Raw genomic sequence first — 15,776 nt, 5'->3', positions numbered from 1 at the left:
CTACAACTCTCTCTTGAGGGATGGTTCATTAACTGCATAAATCAATTTCCCCTTTTGTTGCAGAAATTTTTATACTACAATCCGGAGAAGCATGAAGGTCTTAAAGTTAGTGTGGATTGTCAGAAGCGTTTCATTGATACTTACCACTTGGATTATTCTACAGCGACACATCTGACGGATCAAATTCCACGGCCTACTATCCGGCGTTGGTGTCCTCTTTTTCCAGGGCTTGTCAAAATAAACTTTGATGGTTCTTTCTCCTTTCGATCCGGACGGCATGGAATGGGAAGTTCTTGTAGATGCAGTCGGTCCAATTTTTTATGCACCTTTCCCTTTTGCTGTTGAAGCTTTTTTTCGCGAGCTATCAATTTAGCCATTGATGTGGGGTTTGAGCGTATTATCCTAGAAGGTGGCTCATCATCTTGAAGAAGCTGCAAAGTAAGTTGCCCCCATTGTTGAAGATGTCTTGCTAGTTTTGTTTCTATTTGTTTCACTCAGTCCATGAATTGGGAAAAGCTGAAACATCTGAGGGAGGAAGTGCCACAGCATTTGTTAGCTCTGTTGGAATCAGAGAAGGCCATTTGATATCGGCCATATTTTCGATTTTTAATTATATCATTCTCTCAAAAATATTTTTAAAAATTTCTTTATATTATCTTCTATTACAATATTTGCATTTAAATACTAAAGATACACGTATGTTTTTATACACTAATAGTTTATAACACTCTAATCTTTTCATGTTACGTTACCCACCCCATTCCTAATTTTAAGAAAACGTCAAGGAGAAAAGTCAAACTAATGAAATAGTAAATAGTGTCTTTATTTTTACAAAATAATCTAATTTTATTTTTATATAAAACCTAAAAAATAATTGCAGGTACGGAATTAAGTTCCGTAATAAGATTATAGGTTCGAATCAATATTATCTAGAAGCACATTTTATTCAATTGTTATTGTTATAAGATTTCTTTTAACAAGGTTAGTTCCTTTAATACTTTTAATCTCAATTACCATAAATTTATGATAAATATTACAATTCTTATATATTAATATATGTTGTTGAATAAATATATAAATCAAAATCACAATAATTCATGAAAAATAATTGCAACACAAATCATAATTATAACCATAAGTAAAATTTTAATAAATAAATTATTAAATAAAATATAATAATTATAATTGTAATGTATGACATTTACTAGTTTAAATATTTATTTTGTTTTAATTAGTCTTAAATTTTATTTAAGAAAAAGTCTAAATTAATTAAAATAATAAAAACAAGGGCAGATTGGACCCTATATTAAATGTCGTAATGTTACATTTAGTAAACCAAATGCTACCAATGATTTTAATAACTCAACTTTACTATTTCAACAAAAAATATAATCGGTTGTCAATTTTTACTAAAAAAAATACCACATAAAATTTTACCCATATTTTAGTAGCCAATTTGGAAATTAAGCCAAAACCTAAAGTTTTTATTAACAGATTGAATGAAAATAAACAAAGGGAGACCAAATATGTAATAACAAAATAAGCACTTGGGTTTGAAATCCAAAGGATAATGCAAATTTTTGACACAGATGCTGTACACTGCGACAGCATAAAAAATAAGATGTATCACACACGAGATGAGCCAAGGTATGTATCTCAGTTTATCTAATTATAGAGCCATCTCCTAAGTAGCCTATGAATTATTCAAATATATGTCAAAATAGTAAAGCTATTGAAATTTGGATACATTTATTCCTATAGAATTTTTTATGCTGATTCCAGAGTCGATGTTGTTGCGGAGTACCTTAGAAAAGCCAAATTGATGTATCCTTCTTTTCATATCCTTCTAACCACTTCTGCTGCACACTCACCCAAGTGTACCCGTCTGAAGCACCACCGGATCCCTGCCAACATAAATGTAATCATTTTACAACAAAATTATGTTAAGCAATCTTCATCAAGAAATTAATAGATTAAAGCTCCTGTTGTTTGACGCGATAGCTATTCAAAACTTATAGCAAAAGTATCAATCAAACAGAATCTAGGATTAGCAAAAGTATCAATCAAACAGAATCTAGGATTTAAAAGTTCTTACCTTCGCATTTATTTTAGCAGTGGTCACACAACAACATCGCTCATCACCTACAAGAATTAGCAACGCAATCAAAGGTGGGAAATCATTGCCAATCACACCAACATTGAATAATACTGAGTGGCTCTTAGGAGCTTGCCTAGTGTAAAGGTAGAGGCACATAGCACATGTTCAAAAACATTATACATGCTTGCACATGTTCATAATACTGTTTTCTTTTCTTTCTTTTTTTTCCAAATGGAGATACAATGTGAGCATGCTTGCGAAAGAAAGGTGCCTGCAGAATCAAATACAATGATAAACTACTTTTATAAAGAAAACACTCTCACCAGATAACTCCCACTTATCGAACTTCACTAGCCATGTGTTCGAGCCAGTTGGTGTGGACAATACACGATCCACCCAGACTCGGAACTGTTTACCCTTTTGGTCTCCATAGCACCCTTTCATTGCGTATATGCATTCATGAAGAGTTTTCTCAACACCGGTTGGAAAGACAAAAGTAGCAGTGGGATCCTGAAGGAAAATAATAACATAAAATCTGAGCACAGTACTAATTAGTAAGAAGAAACGACTCCAAATTAGATTTTATTCACATAAAAGAAGGAAAACAGTGTTTTCTTGCCAGAAATGCTTGGTCAGGAAAATAATCTCTATGCTTAGTTGTTAAAATTCAACAGGACTTGTTAGATCTGTGGTTAGCCACAAGCTTGTCCATAAACTGATCGGCATGCATTCCAATTTGTAGATACACACCCGTGACAAATTGTAATCTTTGGCTGATTGTGAAGTTGTTCTCATTTTATTATCTTATGATCACATAATGTTCTAGATGCATAACATTGCAGAAGAATAGATCCAACCGCTTTTACCTATTTGTTTTGCTAGTTACCTAGCATGCATACCCAACAGTCCCACAAGTTTTGTTACCTGCCGTGCCCTGGCTTTGTCAGTAATGGAGTGCTGTATGTTGGTCACATTTTGCATGACAAAACGATGGAAGAGACAATGACAAAGAGTTCATGTCAAAAACCATATGGAAAAATGTAACGAGGGAATGTATTAAAAAGATCTGATTCACTAATACACCCATATACCATAAAGCTAATTCATCCTGTTCAGAGAAGGGTTTCAAATCATGCAGGTATTATGATTCAAATTTGTAATGTGTAAAGAGTTCAGATTAAAAAAAGAAATAGAAGCCAATGATGCACCAAATTAAAATAAACAAATGCAAGACATGGTCTAGCTTTCAGACTAGCATTAATTAGAAGATGATGATAAGTAACATGATTGTTGTCTTGTTTTTTTCCTTTCCCTAATAAGTAGAAGAATGTTGGATGTTGCCCAATTCTGATGAACTGATAAGTACCATGACAAAACATAACAATGAAAGAAAAGGAAGGGCAGTAACATACACAAGAAGCTTTCAGACTTGCTATATAAGTCTCGCAGTTGGCAGCCTCCCCTCGCCTCCATCGCTCATAGAACAAGTAAAATTTCACTACTTCATAACCTGGATTGACATGGTCTAGCTTACATTCCACAAAATCAGCAACATCTCTTGGAGAAGTGTTTGAACCAAGATTAAAATGTCCAATGGCTTCTATTATTCCAGCTGCACACCTTTCTTTTGCATGGATTATATTAGGATTACCTTTTGCATTTTCGGCATGCCATTGCAACAATTCTTCTTGGGCATTGCTGACCTGAAGAGGGGAAGATTAATAGACCACAAATAGCAACAAAGAACTGCAATTCTAAAGGGCTAGTAACTCTGAATTATTTAAAAAGCTGAAGACTACCAACCATGACTCCATACACATCTGGAATGCTGAAGAGTTCAGCGTCATTTCCGGAATCACCGCAAGCAAGAGTATTAACAGGTAGTGTTCCCTCAGTCTTCAACTTATTTAGTAAATATGAGAGGGCCTGTCCTTTGCCAGCACCTTGTGGTAATACATCCAAATCCATTCCCCCACTATAAATTAGTTTAACATCCAACTGGGACAGAATAAGACACAAGTTAATGGTAGCAAAACAACTTCCAGTGAATAAGAAACAACTAAGCAAGCAAGATGAAGAAGAAATGAATACCAATGTATTGTAGTCTGGTGTACATCTTTCTAAGTATATTTACTTGGGAAAAGTGCATATGATTGGATGCATAACATGCTTGGTAGTAAGTTGAATCTTACCCCTCGCTTTTCCAAACGACTAGAAAGTTCCTTCATCACTACTTGGGCCTCAGTCTTATCAACGTAAAAGCTAACCTTGTGTGGTCGCTGCTCTGTTTCAGCCTGCATGATCCAACATGCTTGAGTTCATCAAATATATCATGACCAAGGCCTAAATATCCTGTTATATTGAAGATGCTCAACAGAATAACACTAAAATCTAGATATAAGGTTGCAGTTAATAATATATATTACGTAGACCTGAAGAGTGAGCTCAGGAAACTTGCTGGTTTCTTCAATGACTACGTTCCTATCCCATTTCTGATTCAGAATTTTAACCCAGCCATCATCAGGCAGCATCGAGCTGCCATATGTTATCTCGGTTCCCACTGACATAATAGTTATATCAGGAGTTAGCATGGGTTTCTCTTTCCTCAGCTGTTTGTAGAGTGTAGGTGATCTCCCAGTGGAAAAAACCAGCAGAGAGTCATGACGGTAATTCGATTCCCAAAGGGCATTAAACCTAAGTAAAGACATGTTCTCGGGATCATGATGATCAACCTGGAAAAGAAAAAGATCATCAAATCCAATTAAGCAGCTATAGCACAAACATTTCCGAACATGAAAGCAAGACAAAAGCATACCATCGTATGATCAAGATCAGATACAATCATGAGACGTGCGGCCTTAGTAATCCGATCCATGAATTTTGTACCGATTAAAATCCTATAGCGTGAAAGGAATTACTCAGTGTAAATAAATAAAAAAAACCATGAAATTCTAATGAACTGAGTAGGATTGTGTTGAAGAAACTACTTAAGATTATTGACAAATGCCATAAAAAATGAGATAATTTAATTTGCCATCAGTTAATAACAACATTATTAAGAGTAACAAAAATCCAAACCAATCAAAAATCAACAAATGCAATAAAATATGAAAAAAAATCTAGTACCAGAAAGAAACTGAGCCCAAAGAAAATCAATCTACGCAATTTAAGAGCCCACAGAAGCTTCTGAAAATTTCACCTGCGATCGCATGAAAATTACGACTCAACTGAAAATTATATACAATGAAAAAAAGAAGAAAATGAAGCGAAAACTAAAAGGAGAGAAGTTACCTAAGTGGAAAAAGAAAAGGAGAAGTGGAGAAGAAGATAAAGATTTGGTGGCCTTGGGAAATTAGCGGAGATTAGGAGACCTGAGGATGAGATGATAAATGGAATTGGATCCAAATTCGTTGGCGCCTCCTCGTCTGTCTACTCTATCAGTGTAGAGAGCCTTTTTACCGGATTATTAGGGGCCCACTATCATGGGTGTGTCATCACCAGGAATTTCATCTAATTTTTTATATACCTGAAAATATGCATCTTATTAGGCATATTCCTCTATTTTTTTCGTCCATGGTTAAAATCGAATTAATTGATTGAATCGATTTAGTTTAATTAATTGATTGGAGATCGAACTTAATTTGATAAGTGGTTGACTAATAATTATTTAAAATTTCAATTATCGGTTAATTTAATTTAAAATCAAATAATTAATTGAATTAACTGAAATATATAATATATATTATATAAGATTTTTATATTAGTAATGTATTTTTAAACTATTAGAAAAAATGAACATTAGAAATGTATTTTTTTATGTATTTTATATTTTTTAATTAATAGACAAAATATATAAATTTCGATTAATTCGGTTATCAAACCAAATTAACTGAAATATTTCGATTAATTCAGTTAACGGACCGAATTAACCGAAATATTTCGATTCAACTAATGTATTTGAAAAAAATTCGATTCGGTTAACGGTTAAAGATATTTACGTTTTAGATAATTCGATTAATAGTAATTTTGTTTGGTTAACAACCAAACTGACCGTTTAAACACCCCCTATTACAGGGTGCTCATATTTATAAATTTATTTGAATTTCGAAATTATTTTCATTCCAAATACTCAATTTTATTAAAAATTTAATATCCCTATAAATAAAGTGAATTTCAATGATGAAAATCAAAATGCTTATGGATCACTTCAAATCCCCTTATCAATTAAACGTGGTAAAAATACAGTAGAAGTCCTATATCAAGAGTCAGATTGTATTTTACTCTTTCTACTCAGAAAAGAATAAATTAATCTTGTATAATATATCATAAAGAAAACTAGACGTTTAAAAAATTTATTCTTTTTTTAAACCCTAAAACTTTTTTCTCTTTTTCTCTCTTTCTCTCCAAAATGTTTGTTTCTTCTTCTTTTTTTTTTTTTGCTCAACAACAATGCCAGCTTTCGGGCGGGTTATCGCCCGCTTTTTTTCCCTCCCACCAATTTTTTTTTCAATTTGCAAATCTATTTTGTGAGTATCTTTATTGTCTTCACAAGTTATGGATAGATGACGATGTCTGTCGTTCGCTAAAACTCCATTGACGACTTGTAGTTTTTGTTTTGGAAAGTGGATGGCTCTTTGCCAGTTTCTTAATTTGTTTCTGTTTTGAGAGTATTTCAGAATAATAAATGATTTCACGAGTTAATTTAGACTCGTGTTGTGCTAAGTTTTATATTTTTTCTTGTTTTTCCATTATTTAATAAGTCTTCAGTTTTAAAAGTTTTATCTACTATTGTATTATGATTTTTAGTCTTACTTATGCATGTTATCTTAGTTTTACAAAGATTTTAGGGATAGTTTTGTTGTCGTCCTCTATAGTTTGGTGAATGCTCGATTCTTTTGTCAATTTTTGCTCGCTACTTTGGACCATCCGAGGTTGATTTTCTTATCGCGTTAAGTGCTTGCAATCACTCTAGATATGTCGTGCTTGAGTTGTGACAAAACTAATTGTCAACGTGTCAGAATGTTCTATTGATGCTGAGGCTAAAGCCTTTGCTGTGTTGATGAAGTTTGTCCTTCCCCATCTATGACGAGTGTTTATTATTTTTTTCCCCTAAAGTGTATGGTTCATTCATTGAATGAATTAATGAATTTAACTTTCAAAAAAAATTATTCATTTTTCCTATTAAAAATTGGTTCATGTACGTCAGTACGAGATACACGTGACATGTCACATGTCTCTGTTCAGTTATTCCATTAATCATGCCGCTTTTTAACAGTACAAATGGATGAAATTTTTAATAGCAGAAAACCAATTTATTTTTTAAAATAACGTACAGAGACTTGGTTATCTATTTCTTAAAGAAGAAAAAATAAAATACAATTCAACTCTTAGTAAAGAGATTTTCAAGGTACTTTTACCATCAAATGATTAATAATGATAAATTGTAATTTGAGAGCAAATAAATATCTGAGATTTGTTAGATGTGAAAACAAGAAGACGTAAGTTGTTGCTGATGGTAAAAAGGGTTGAAATAACCAATGAGTTCGGTTGTTTCTGCAATGGTCCAATCAAGGACGAGTAAAATTGAACCAAGTGGTCCGTTTTTCTGCAACAAAAATATTTAAGAACATTATAGAAACAACTCTTCAAAGCAGAGGGAAACCTACGAACCACGCCATTAACTTCGGTCCAAATAATATGGGTTCCTATAAGCTTTGACCTCTCTGCCATGGGGGCGCTCCTTGTCAACAAGCCAATCTTCGCCAGCAAAATGTTATATGGCATTTTTTCTGCATAACCTTCTGAGAATCTAGATATGCTGGCCTTGCTAGTAGGCGAGATATGGTAGCAAGATGGAAGTACCCTATGATTGAGTCGACCTTAGAGGCCAGCAAGATCACTACGGGACACAGCATCGAGCGTGATACAGTTCTAAACAGAGCTGCTAAACAATTTGTGTTGAACATGGCTACCAAGTCCCTGTCAGTTTAGATGAAACATCATGCAAGTCATTGACATAAATGGTTAAAACATGGATTTGATGACATTAGATGCTAGCAGCAGAGTTTAAGGTTATACCGTGTATTCCTCCTTTTTTTTTTTTATCTTTTTCTTTTTCAGACGAGGGCAAACGAATGGACTGATGAATGAATGACTTAACCTGGAAGAAATTGAGGGTCAAAATGAGTAAAGAGATCTCAGCTTGGGTGTAAATGTTGGATAAGAGTATATATCGGATATGAATATGTTTAAATTTTTCAAAGTTTTTGCATGTATTTTGAGGGCTTTTTTAGGGTCATGTCTCTATACCCATTTCCAGATATGCATCAGACATAGGTGTCTAAGACGGGTACTTCAAGAAAAAGAAAAAGTCAGGGTAGCATAGCTCAGTATAGTGAACTGAAAAGTGCTAACAAGATTCAGATAAGGGAATCACTACCCAACTTATGATAGTTTCAGTAGGAATTACCAAAAGGTCTGAGGTTAAAAATCAAAATTGTAGTCTAAACAACCATGGAATAAGCAGTCTTACCGTAGCAAGATGATGTATCAATGCTTAAATGTTTTGTGCTTTCCGGTTAAACCTGTGTCTTGCATCATAGCTACAAACTCACTATAGTCAATACGTCCATCCTGAAGAGAAGAAATCATGATAACCGATGTATGTAAAATGAACATACATCTTTAACCAACATAATATTTGAAAGTGAAAATGGAAGTTAAAAAGTCAGCTTGTAAATTCTTTACGTTATCCTGGTCAACTTCACGTATTACATCTTCCAAGTGAACATCTTGCAAGCCAAACTGCTCACAGGCCTTTTGGAGCTCATCTGGAGTAATGTAGCCACTTCCATCTTTGTCAAAGTAGTTGAAAGCTGCAAACAGATGATCCTCTTTCTGGATCTTGTTTAGATGAAGCATGGCCGCTATGAACTCGCTATAGTCTATAGTACCACTGTTATCAATGTCTGCCTGCAGTATTTAAGAGAATAACTATACCAAATCAGCAACAATGTTATGGCTTGGGTGCCTGGTTGGCCAGTCTTACGCCATGCATATACTGGTCAATCTCTCATTTAAGATGATGACCAGACAATGAAGTAGTTTCAAATGTAGCAAAAACTTATTATTTGAAAAAACTGCAGCTACTCTCCTAGTTCTTGATTCTTATCCATGATAATAGTTTAATAATCGAGTGTTTCCAGTCAGGAAAAGCATTGGAAACACCTAAAACTATCCACCTCATGCATCTTTAACATTGGACCTATTCAGTGGCGAAAACAGGGGGCTTGCAGGGGCCAGCTCCCCTAAATAGAAAATTTTCCATTTAGGCCCCTTTATAATTTATAAAATTTTAAATTAGTAATGGTAAATTTGCACTTTGGCCCCCAAAAAATGATAAAAATTTGATTTAATCCTTTAAAAATTATAAATATATAGCTATTAAAATGATTAAATTACATTTTTACTATCGTACAAATATAAAATTTAATTCTGACCCCCAAAATTATTTTCTGGCTTCACCCCTGGACCTATTAATGCCCCCTGCTAGCACTTAATACTAAAACAAGAAAAGCCAGAATCATACTACACTACAGCAAGGCAGAGATTTGTTCGGTTAAAGAGGCTTACCGCTTGCATTAACCCATTAATCTCAGAATCCTTGAGCTTAGAACCAACTTTTTCCAAACCAATTTTCAGTTCCTCAAGAGTGATATTCCCACTGTTATCTGCATCTATCATCTTAAACATTTCTTTCAGGCCTGCAATTTCCTCTTCTGATAGGCTATCAGCAATGACCTAAATATAAACAAAACTTCTGATAAGAAATATGTATAAGGATGCCATGGCCCGCAAAAGAAAAATCACAACTTGTTAGTTGCTGCAGCTGCCTGATATAATGGCTCCATTAAGCATCTAATTTGATAAAGATTCTTACTCTTTATCATTAAGAAGTTGCTTAGCCCATTCAACATGTTTCATTCATGCATGTTATTGGGGAAAAACACAATTCAATTTGAAAAATCTTCCACAACTACTATGAACTTCAGAGAGTTGAGATGAATCTGGGTACTAACTCTGATGGCAATTTTCTTCAGCTTATTCATTGCAGAAAATTGCTTCAAACGCGATAGGACAGCTGAATCAAGAGGTTTATCAGGAGCAATGCCATCCTCCTGAACCCAAGGGTGACCTGCCAAGATACAGGAAGTTAAGTAATCCCTTTACAATATATTTCTGCACCATTAGAAGTACAGAAAATAAATTTTCTCGATAACTGAAATGCTTAAAACGGTAAAGAGACAGGGAACGCATTACATCTGTCTTGAATTCTTTTGAACAATGATAAAATGCTTTCACATGGATAAAATAATTGGAGAAGTAGAAGTATTAGTTATGATAAACTTTTCATTTTGTTTGACAATACAAGGCAAGTGATAAATCCAAAAATTTAAAGTTCTTGGTTGATGTTGCAGAAAGGAAACACCGACCAAAACAAGAATGGCGATTCGTCTTCTTGCATTTAAGTAACTGAAATAAAACTGTTCACTGTCATCCAGATTCCTTGATTTTCAGTATATAGTTAGTGCCAGTTGTCACAAAGATGTTCACTCAAAGAAGGAATATAAACCTATGTTGCTACGACCTCATTTTTCTTGAAGTACCTGGGTACAGCACCCTGTGTCCAATGCATTTCAGGACATAGGAGATATGTCCCTCCAAGGACCCTCCAAAAACATGGAAAAGAAAAAATTAAGCATACCATGTAGGCCACATACATGAGTTCGAATAACATAGCTATAAACTTTTCTGCAATCTGCAAAATATATAAGGGCAGAAACCAAGTGAAGAAAAAACTCATAAATGTGTGACAAGGTAGTCTACAGGTTAACAGGTCTCTTCTGCAAAATATATGTCCACCAAGATTTGATGGAATGCTTCCCTGATGACTAACTGGATTGTGGTTTTCAATCATCAGTTCGTAATCTCAAATTGTTTAGAATAATCACTATCCAATTTCTCAAAATTAATCCTGAAACGATCAAATCAGACACATTTTAAACACTCCCTCACCAAGCATGTCAGGCATATAAAGCAGAAAGTACAAAGTTCAGCTCAGACATTTGCAGCCACATCCAGTGCAGGCTAAGATCAACTTTTCTCCAAGACTCCAACTTCTCTAATGTTTGCTTTGAAGTCTAGCATCTTGAATCTCAGGTTACAAAATTCCCTGCTTTCCTCTGCCAACTCCAGTGGGTATAAAAAGGAATTGTTGGAAAATGGTATTCATGCAGGTCATATCATGTAGATGGAAAGAAGCAGCCACAAAGGAAAGACAAATTATGCATTGAGGTGAGGAACGAGATAAAAGCAAAACCTATATATCTACTCGTATTGAACAGAGTAGATTAATGTAAAGCATACAATATCACTCTTTTTGTCATTCTCCTTCAATATTAGGTCATAATTTACAACTGCCAATAAAGTAAAGTACGTAGTTTTAAAGATAAAACAGACAAAAACTATTTTCTTATATGTAAGGCACTAGTTTCTATGATCCTCACATCTAGGTAGTTCTTAAAAGATCATTCACTAAATGAACACTTATTCTTCCATCTCCATAACAAAATTCTGCATGAAATTAGATTGACTGCATGACAACTTGTATTTCATTAAATGTATTCCTTTTTGGCCAAATCAAAACTGTTTCTAAAGGTATATCCAATGTAACTCTCCACTATGTGATGCTGCAAAGGATCATTCAATTGAAATAGACAGAATAGCTTCAAGGCTTCCCAGATAAAATAATATTCAAGGTGACCATTTGTGCTTAAATAACAGTACGTTTTAGAGAAAGGGAGATTTATGCATACTCACAAAGAACTTCATGGGCTGTCAACCGCTTTTTAGGGTCCTTTATAAGCATTCGTCGTACCAAGTCCTTTGCACTGTTAGAGATACTAGGCCATGGCTCTGATGTAAAGTCGAGTTCACCTCTCATAACCTGCTCAAATATCCCTTGCTCCGTTTCTGATAGAAAAATTAACATCCGTACCAAATAAATCAGATGTAAGTCAACCGTGCCTGGAAGCATTTACTGATGCTTCAAACCATTGAAGCCACAAGTAGCAAAACACTCACCATCCCAGAATGGGGGAACTCCACAAAGTAAAATATAAATGATCACTCCAGCACTCCAAACATCACATTCTGGACCATAGTGCTTCTGCAACACTTCTGGAGCCACATAATACGGACTTCCAACCACATCATTGAATATTTCACCTAGAGGAAAAGGGATTAGTTCCCAGACAACAGAGTAAATTGACATAATAAAATTTAGTAAAATCCTTTATAAAGATGAATGACTCCATGTAAATGAAGGCAATGATCAGACTGTGATTTGGCTAGATATGACCACACTCTAAAAATGAGCAACAGCCAAGAAGGGTGATGAAGACATTTTACTAACTCCTATCTCCCAACCCCACCTTCTTTTTTCTTCCCCTCTTTGCTTTCTTTGCAAGGTCAATGTAATGTGCATTCAAACTTAGGTAGCCTGTGACTGTTAGAGTCTCAATAAGGATTCCCAATATTGCTCTACCTTACATGGATCTAAAACTATTTTATGTAAAATAATTTCCATAACAGCACATGGTGATTATAAGAACTTCGTATGCTTCTCTGCAGTAACTAAGAATTTACTAACAGAATAAATATAACGGAATTTGTGATTTTTAATCTGAGAGAAAACAAAAATTAGTGAGACAGTTAGCACAGTATCAGCTGCGTAATAAAGCTAAAATTACGTTTTTTATGTTTTTTATAATTTCTTAACATAGATGGCGATTTATCAGAAGAAGTGTTTTCTTCTTCGGATAAAGCTAAAATTACGTTACTATTACCGTAATATAAATGACCTAAATCTACATCAAACTCCATATTATTATTAATAATAACCTGATCTAATTTATTATTAACATTAGTTAATATTTCTTAGACTCATGGTTTAAGTCTAAATTTTAATTTCTGCTATATTATTAACTTTCTCTTCTAGAACTGACCTTATTATATAACTTAGAAAAATAAAAGAAGTCATATCAACAAGACTATTTATACCCTTACTCAGAGATGAAATGTTGTTTTCATTTCTAGAGTCTATATGCGTAATATGATTACAAGTTTTATCTTTAAACCGACACTCAATTTGCTCCATAATATTTGTTTCTGATACCTAAGACCATCTATTATCTATATCATCTTCACACAACGCCTAACATCTTCCTTGGACTCAACGGCAATAAGAAGATAGAATAACGAATATATAGATTTTGAAACAAATAACTGTAAAACAAACAAAAATGTAAATCAAAGGCAAAAACTTATAATGAATATTACGATATTATTTCTCTAGAAATTCGTTACTCCAGCACTCTGATACCAATCGGAAGAGTAGAGTATGTAGGGTATATAGGGTAGAGTATACAAGGGGGGGGGAAGGGTAGAGTATGTAGGGTATAAGGTTTCTCAAGGGATAACAGGACATTTTATTCTAGCAATTGAAGATTCTCGTTTCCTTTTGCTTGAGAGAGAAATTTTGTGCTCACAGTCGCTAGGATGAATGATAATATATAATATAAAACTAAAAAGTAGGAATCTGTGCACTCAATAGTTTCATAAATAAAATGAAAATTATGTCAACTGACAAATTTTGGTCCAACTGTCCAAGAAGATAACAAAATGTTCACTCAAGCATTTATCTAGTGGCCAAAAACATTACCTTTAGCAAGAGTTAACTACTTTCAGGGCAGCAAAGTGGATAAAAAAAAATGATCAAATGTTTCCATCAGAGACATTTTAATTAAAAGTTGCTAATTGTAGTCAAACTACAAGACTGTCAAGAATGAACGAAAAAGAAGAAGTTACAACATGGGTAATACCTGGCTTAAAGAACATTGAAAGCCCAAAATCAATTGCTTTAAGTGGGGCGTCCTCATCCTTGTTAATGAACAGGAAATTTTCGGGCTTGAGGTCACGATGCATAACACCAAGAGAATGACATGCTTGAACAACACCAACCATTACCCTAGCAAGTGCAGCTGCCTTTCTCTCGGTATAATGCCCTCTCTGAATGATTCTATCAAAAAGCTCCCCACCAGCACAAAACTCCATAACAAGATAAATAGCCACAGCATCTTCGTAAGCACCTATGATTTGTATCACATTAGGGTGACCTGCGAGATGGTGCATTATATGAACCTCCCTTCTAACATCCTCCAAATCATCAGTTGAGGTCAGCTTCCTCTTGGCAATGGATTTGCAGGCGAACTCTTTCCCAGTGCTTTTTTCAACACAGAAAAACGTTGTTCCGAATTGTCCTTGACCTAACTTACGCCCCAAGCTATATAGCTCCTTCATATTCCCGGTTTTCCTTCCAAGCACTGACTCCAGTTCCGTGCTTGTCAACCTCTTCAAATTATTTGGCTTTTGACCCGAAGCCTTATTGGCATTGTTCCCTTCCTTATTCATGGGCTCCGCATTGGGGATCTTGACGGGTTCAGGGGCAATGTTCTCAGTTGCGGCGGAATCTTGACAATCATCCGAGCCTTTGGATTTATTAGATTCGTCGGAACCTTTGTTGCTGTTATCTTCATTAGCCGCCGGCAATTGGTCCTGATTAGGCGGCCTTTGCCGCCAAACCGCCTGTGTGACAGATTGGAAGAATCCATTCCCACCAAGATTACTTGGCCCAGCGCATGCGTTCCCCATCAAAATTTCCCAAATTCTCAGGTCCTCATTATAATCATCAACTCTCTCTTCTCAATTCCAACATCAACATGGGTCCTTGATAATTCCATTAAAGAGCAAACAAAAATCGAAAGAATTCAATCTGTGAGAAGAGATCAAAGGCCTAGAACAGACCCCCAAGTCCAGCCCTTTTTCTGGTCCAAACAGCCTCTTCTAGGAAAATCCACCACCAATCCAAACTAATAGATCAGGAATCCTGAATTATTTCATCAATTCGATGGGGGAAGCAAAGCTCTAGGATTTGTTCCAAATCTAAAAAAATCCCAAAAACGAAATTTAGACAGATATTGGGAAAAATTATTTCCGGGAAGATGAAGAAAATAGGTAATGGAAGCTATGAGAAGTTTACAAAGAGATCAATTTGCTTTGAATTTCGTCTCTTTTCAAAGAATATGCAGGAGAGTTCCACATCCAAGTTATTTGGTGAAGAAACAGAAAAAAAAATGATTGCTAAAATTTCATAATTACATCAAAAAAATTATTATTAGAATTAACATAAAAGAAAAGGGTGTTTTCCATTTTCCATGAATTGGGTTACAGTTTCATTGCATGCATTGCAGTCCTTAGGATGCACACGTCATCATATGCACCTCAGTTTTGCGCATGCCCCCCAATTGCTTTAATAAATCTAAATTATTTTCAACATTTACCATCATTTTTATTATTTACATCTACATCTTTTGATTTCGTCATTATTTTCAATCTCTCGAAAAAAAAATTAAACCATTTTTCTTTAATAAAATTACAGGCTATGATGATGGAGGGGTTTTTTACAAAATTATTATAAAAAAATAAAAAATAACCAAAATGTTATTTTTTTTTCATTTACTAAAATATTATAAATTTTTTTATTTACCAAAATATATAA

At 34.4% G+C, this 15,776-nt stretch overlaps 2 protein-coding genes across 8 annotated transcripts; both read right to left on the bottom strand.

Annotated features, from left to right (window-relative positions):
- Positions 1–1,527: 1,527 nt before the first annotated feature.
- LOC105766586 (sucrose-phosphatase 2) lies at positions 1,528–5,556 on the bottom strand. Of its 4 annotated transcripts, XM_052629482.1 has the most exons (12): positions 5,390–5,556; positions 5,225–5,297; positions 4,914–4,995; positions 4,531–4,830; positions 4,291–4,392; positions 3,902–4,096; positions 3,750–3,801; positions 3,511–3,608; positions 3,023–3,055; positions 2,422–2,608; positions 2,096–2,142; positions 1,528–1,904 (listed from the first exon to the last, which is right to left on the bottom strand). In XM_052629482.1, exons 3-12 carry the CDS (start codon positions 4,971–4,973, stop codon positions 1,806–1,808), a joined length of 1,173 nt encoding a protein of 390 aa, XP_052485442.1. In that variant the 5' UTR covers positions 4,974–4,995; positions 5,225–5,297; positions 5,390–5,556; the 3' UTR covers positions 1,528–1,805. The 4 variants fall into 4 exon arrangements, with proteins under 4 accessions (XP_052485442.1, XP_052485441.1, XP_052485443.1 ...); XM_052629481.1 differs by having other exon boundaries at positions 3,511–3,801; XM_052629483.1 differs by lacking the exon at positions 3,023–3,055.
- Positions 5,557–7,485: 1,929 nt separating this feature from the next.
- Positions 7,486–15,466, bottom strand: LOC105766585 (calcium-dependent protein kinase 20). Of its 4 annotated transcripts, XR_008195213.1 has the most exons (11): positions 15,258–15,465; positions 14,041–15,160; positions 12,242–12,385; positions 11,978–12,130; positions 10,765–10,827; positions 10,177–10,292; positions 9,731–9,898; positions 8,846–9,070; positions 8,631–8,731; positions 8,177–8,258; positions 7,486–8,077 (listed from the first exon to the last, which is right to left on the bottom strand). XR_008195213.1 is itself a non-coding variant. In XM_012586085.2 (9 exons), exons 1-8 carry the CDS (start codon positions 14,867–14,869, stop codon positions 8,648–8,650), a joined length of 1,782 nt encoding a protein of 593 aa, XP_012441539.1. In that variant the 5' UTR covers positions 14,870–15,466; the 3' UTR covers positions 7,486–8,077; positions 8,631–8,647. The 4 variants fall into 4 exon arrangements, 1 of the variants encoding a protein (XP_012441539.1); XR_008195212.1 differs by having other exon boundaries at positions 14,041–15,465; XR_008195214.1 differs by lacking the exon at positions 10,765–10,827 and having other exon boundaries at positions 14,041–15,463.
- Positions 15,467–15,776: the final 310 nt, after the last annotated feature.

The sequence above is a fragment of the Gossypium raimondii genome, chromosome 4 (genome assembly GCF_025698545.1).
Source record: "Gossypium raimondii isolate GPD5lz chromosome 4, ASM2569854v1, whole genome shotgun sequence".
NCBI classification, from domain to species: domain Eukaryota; kingdom Viridiplantae; phylum Streptophyta; class Magnoliopsida; order Malvales; family Malvaceae; genus Gossypium; species Gossypium raimondii.
The sequence above is the reverse complement of the archived record's forward strand: the minus strand, read 5'-3'. Positions and strand labels throughout refer to the sequence as shown.

Excerpts from the sequence above, each read along its gene's own strand:
- LOC105766585 (XM_012586085.2), bottom strand. The coding sequence starts at position 14,869 with ATGGGGAACGCATGCGCTGGGCCAAGTAATCTTGGTGGGAATGGATTC. Across the intron at positions 12,386-14,040 it reads TTCAATGTTCTTTAAGCCAG|GTGAAATATTCAATGATGTG; the intron begins GTATTACCCATG and ends CTTTTCCTCTAG. Across the intron at positions 8,732-8,845 it reads GTGAAGTTGACCAGGATAAC|GATGGACGTATTGACTATAG; the intron begins GTAAAGAATTTA and ends TCTTCTCTTCAG.
- LOC105766586 (XM_052629481.1), bottom strand. The coding sequence starts at position 4,973 with ATGGATCGGATTACTAAGGCCGCACGTCTCATGATTGTATCTGATCTT. Across the intron at positions 3,056-3,510 it reads CAAGTCTGAAAGCTTCTTGT|CACTCCATTACTGACAAAGC; the intron begins GTATGTTACTGC and ends ACCAACATACAG. Across the intron at positions 1,905-2,095 it reads CTGCTAAAATAAATGCGAAG|GGATCCGGTGGTGCTTCAGA; the intron begins GTAAGAACTTTT and ends TTATGTTGGCAG.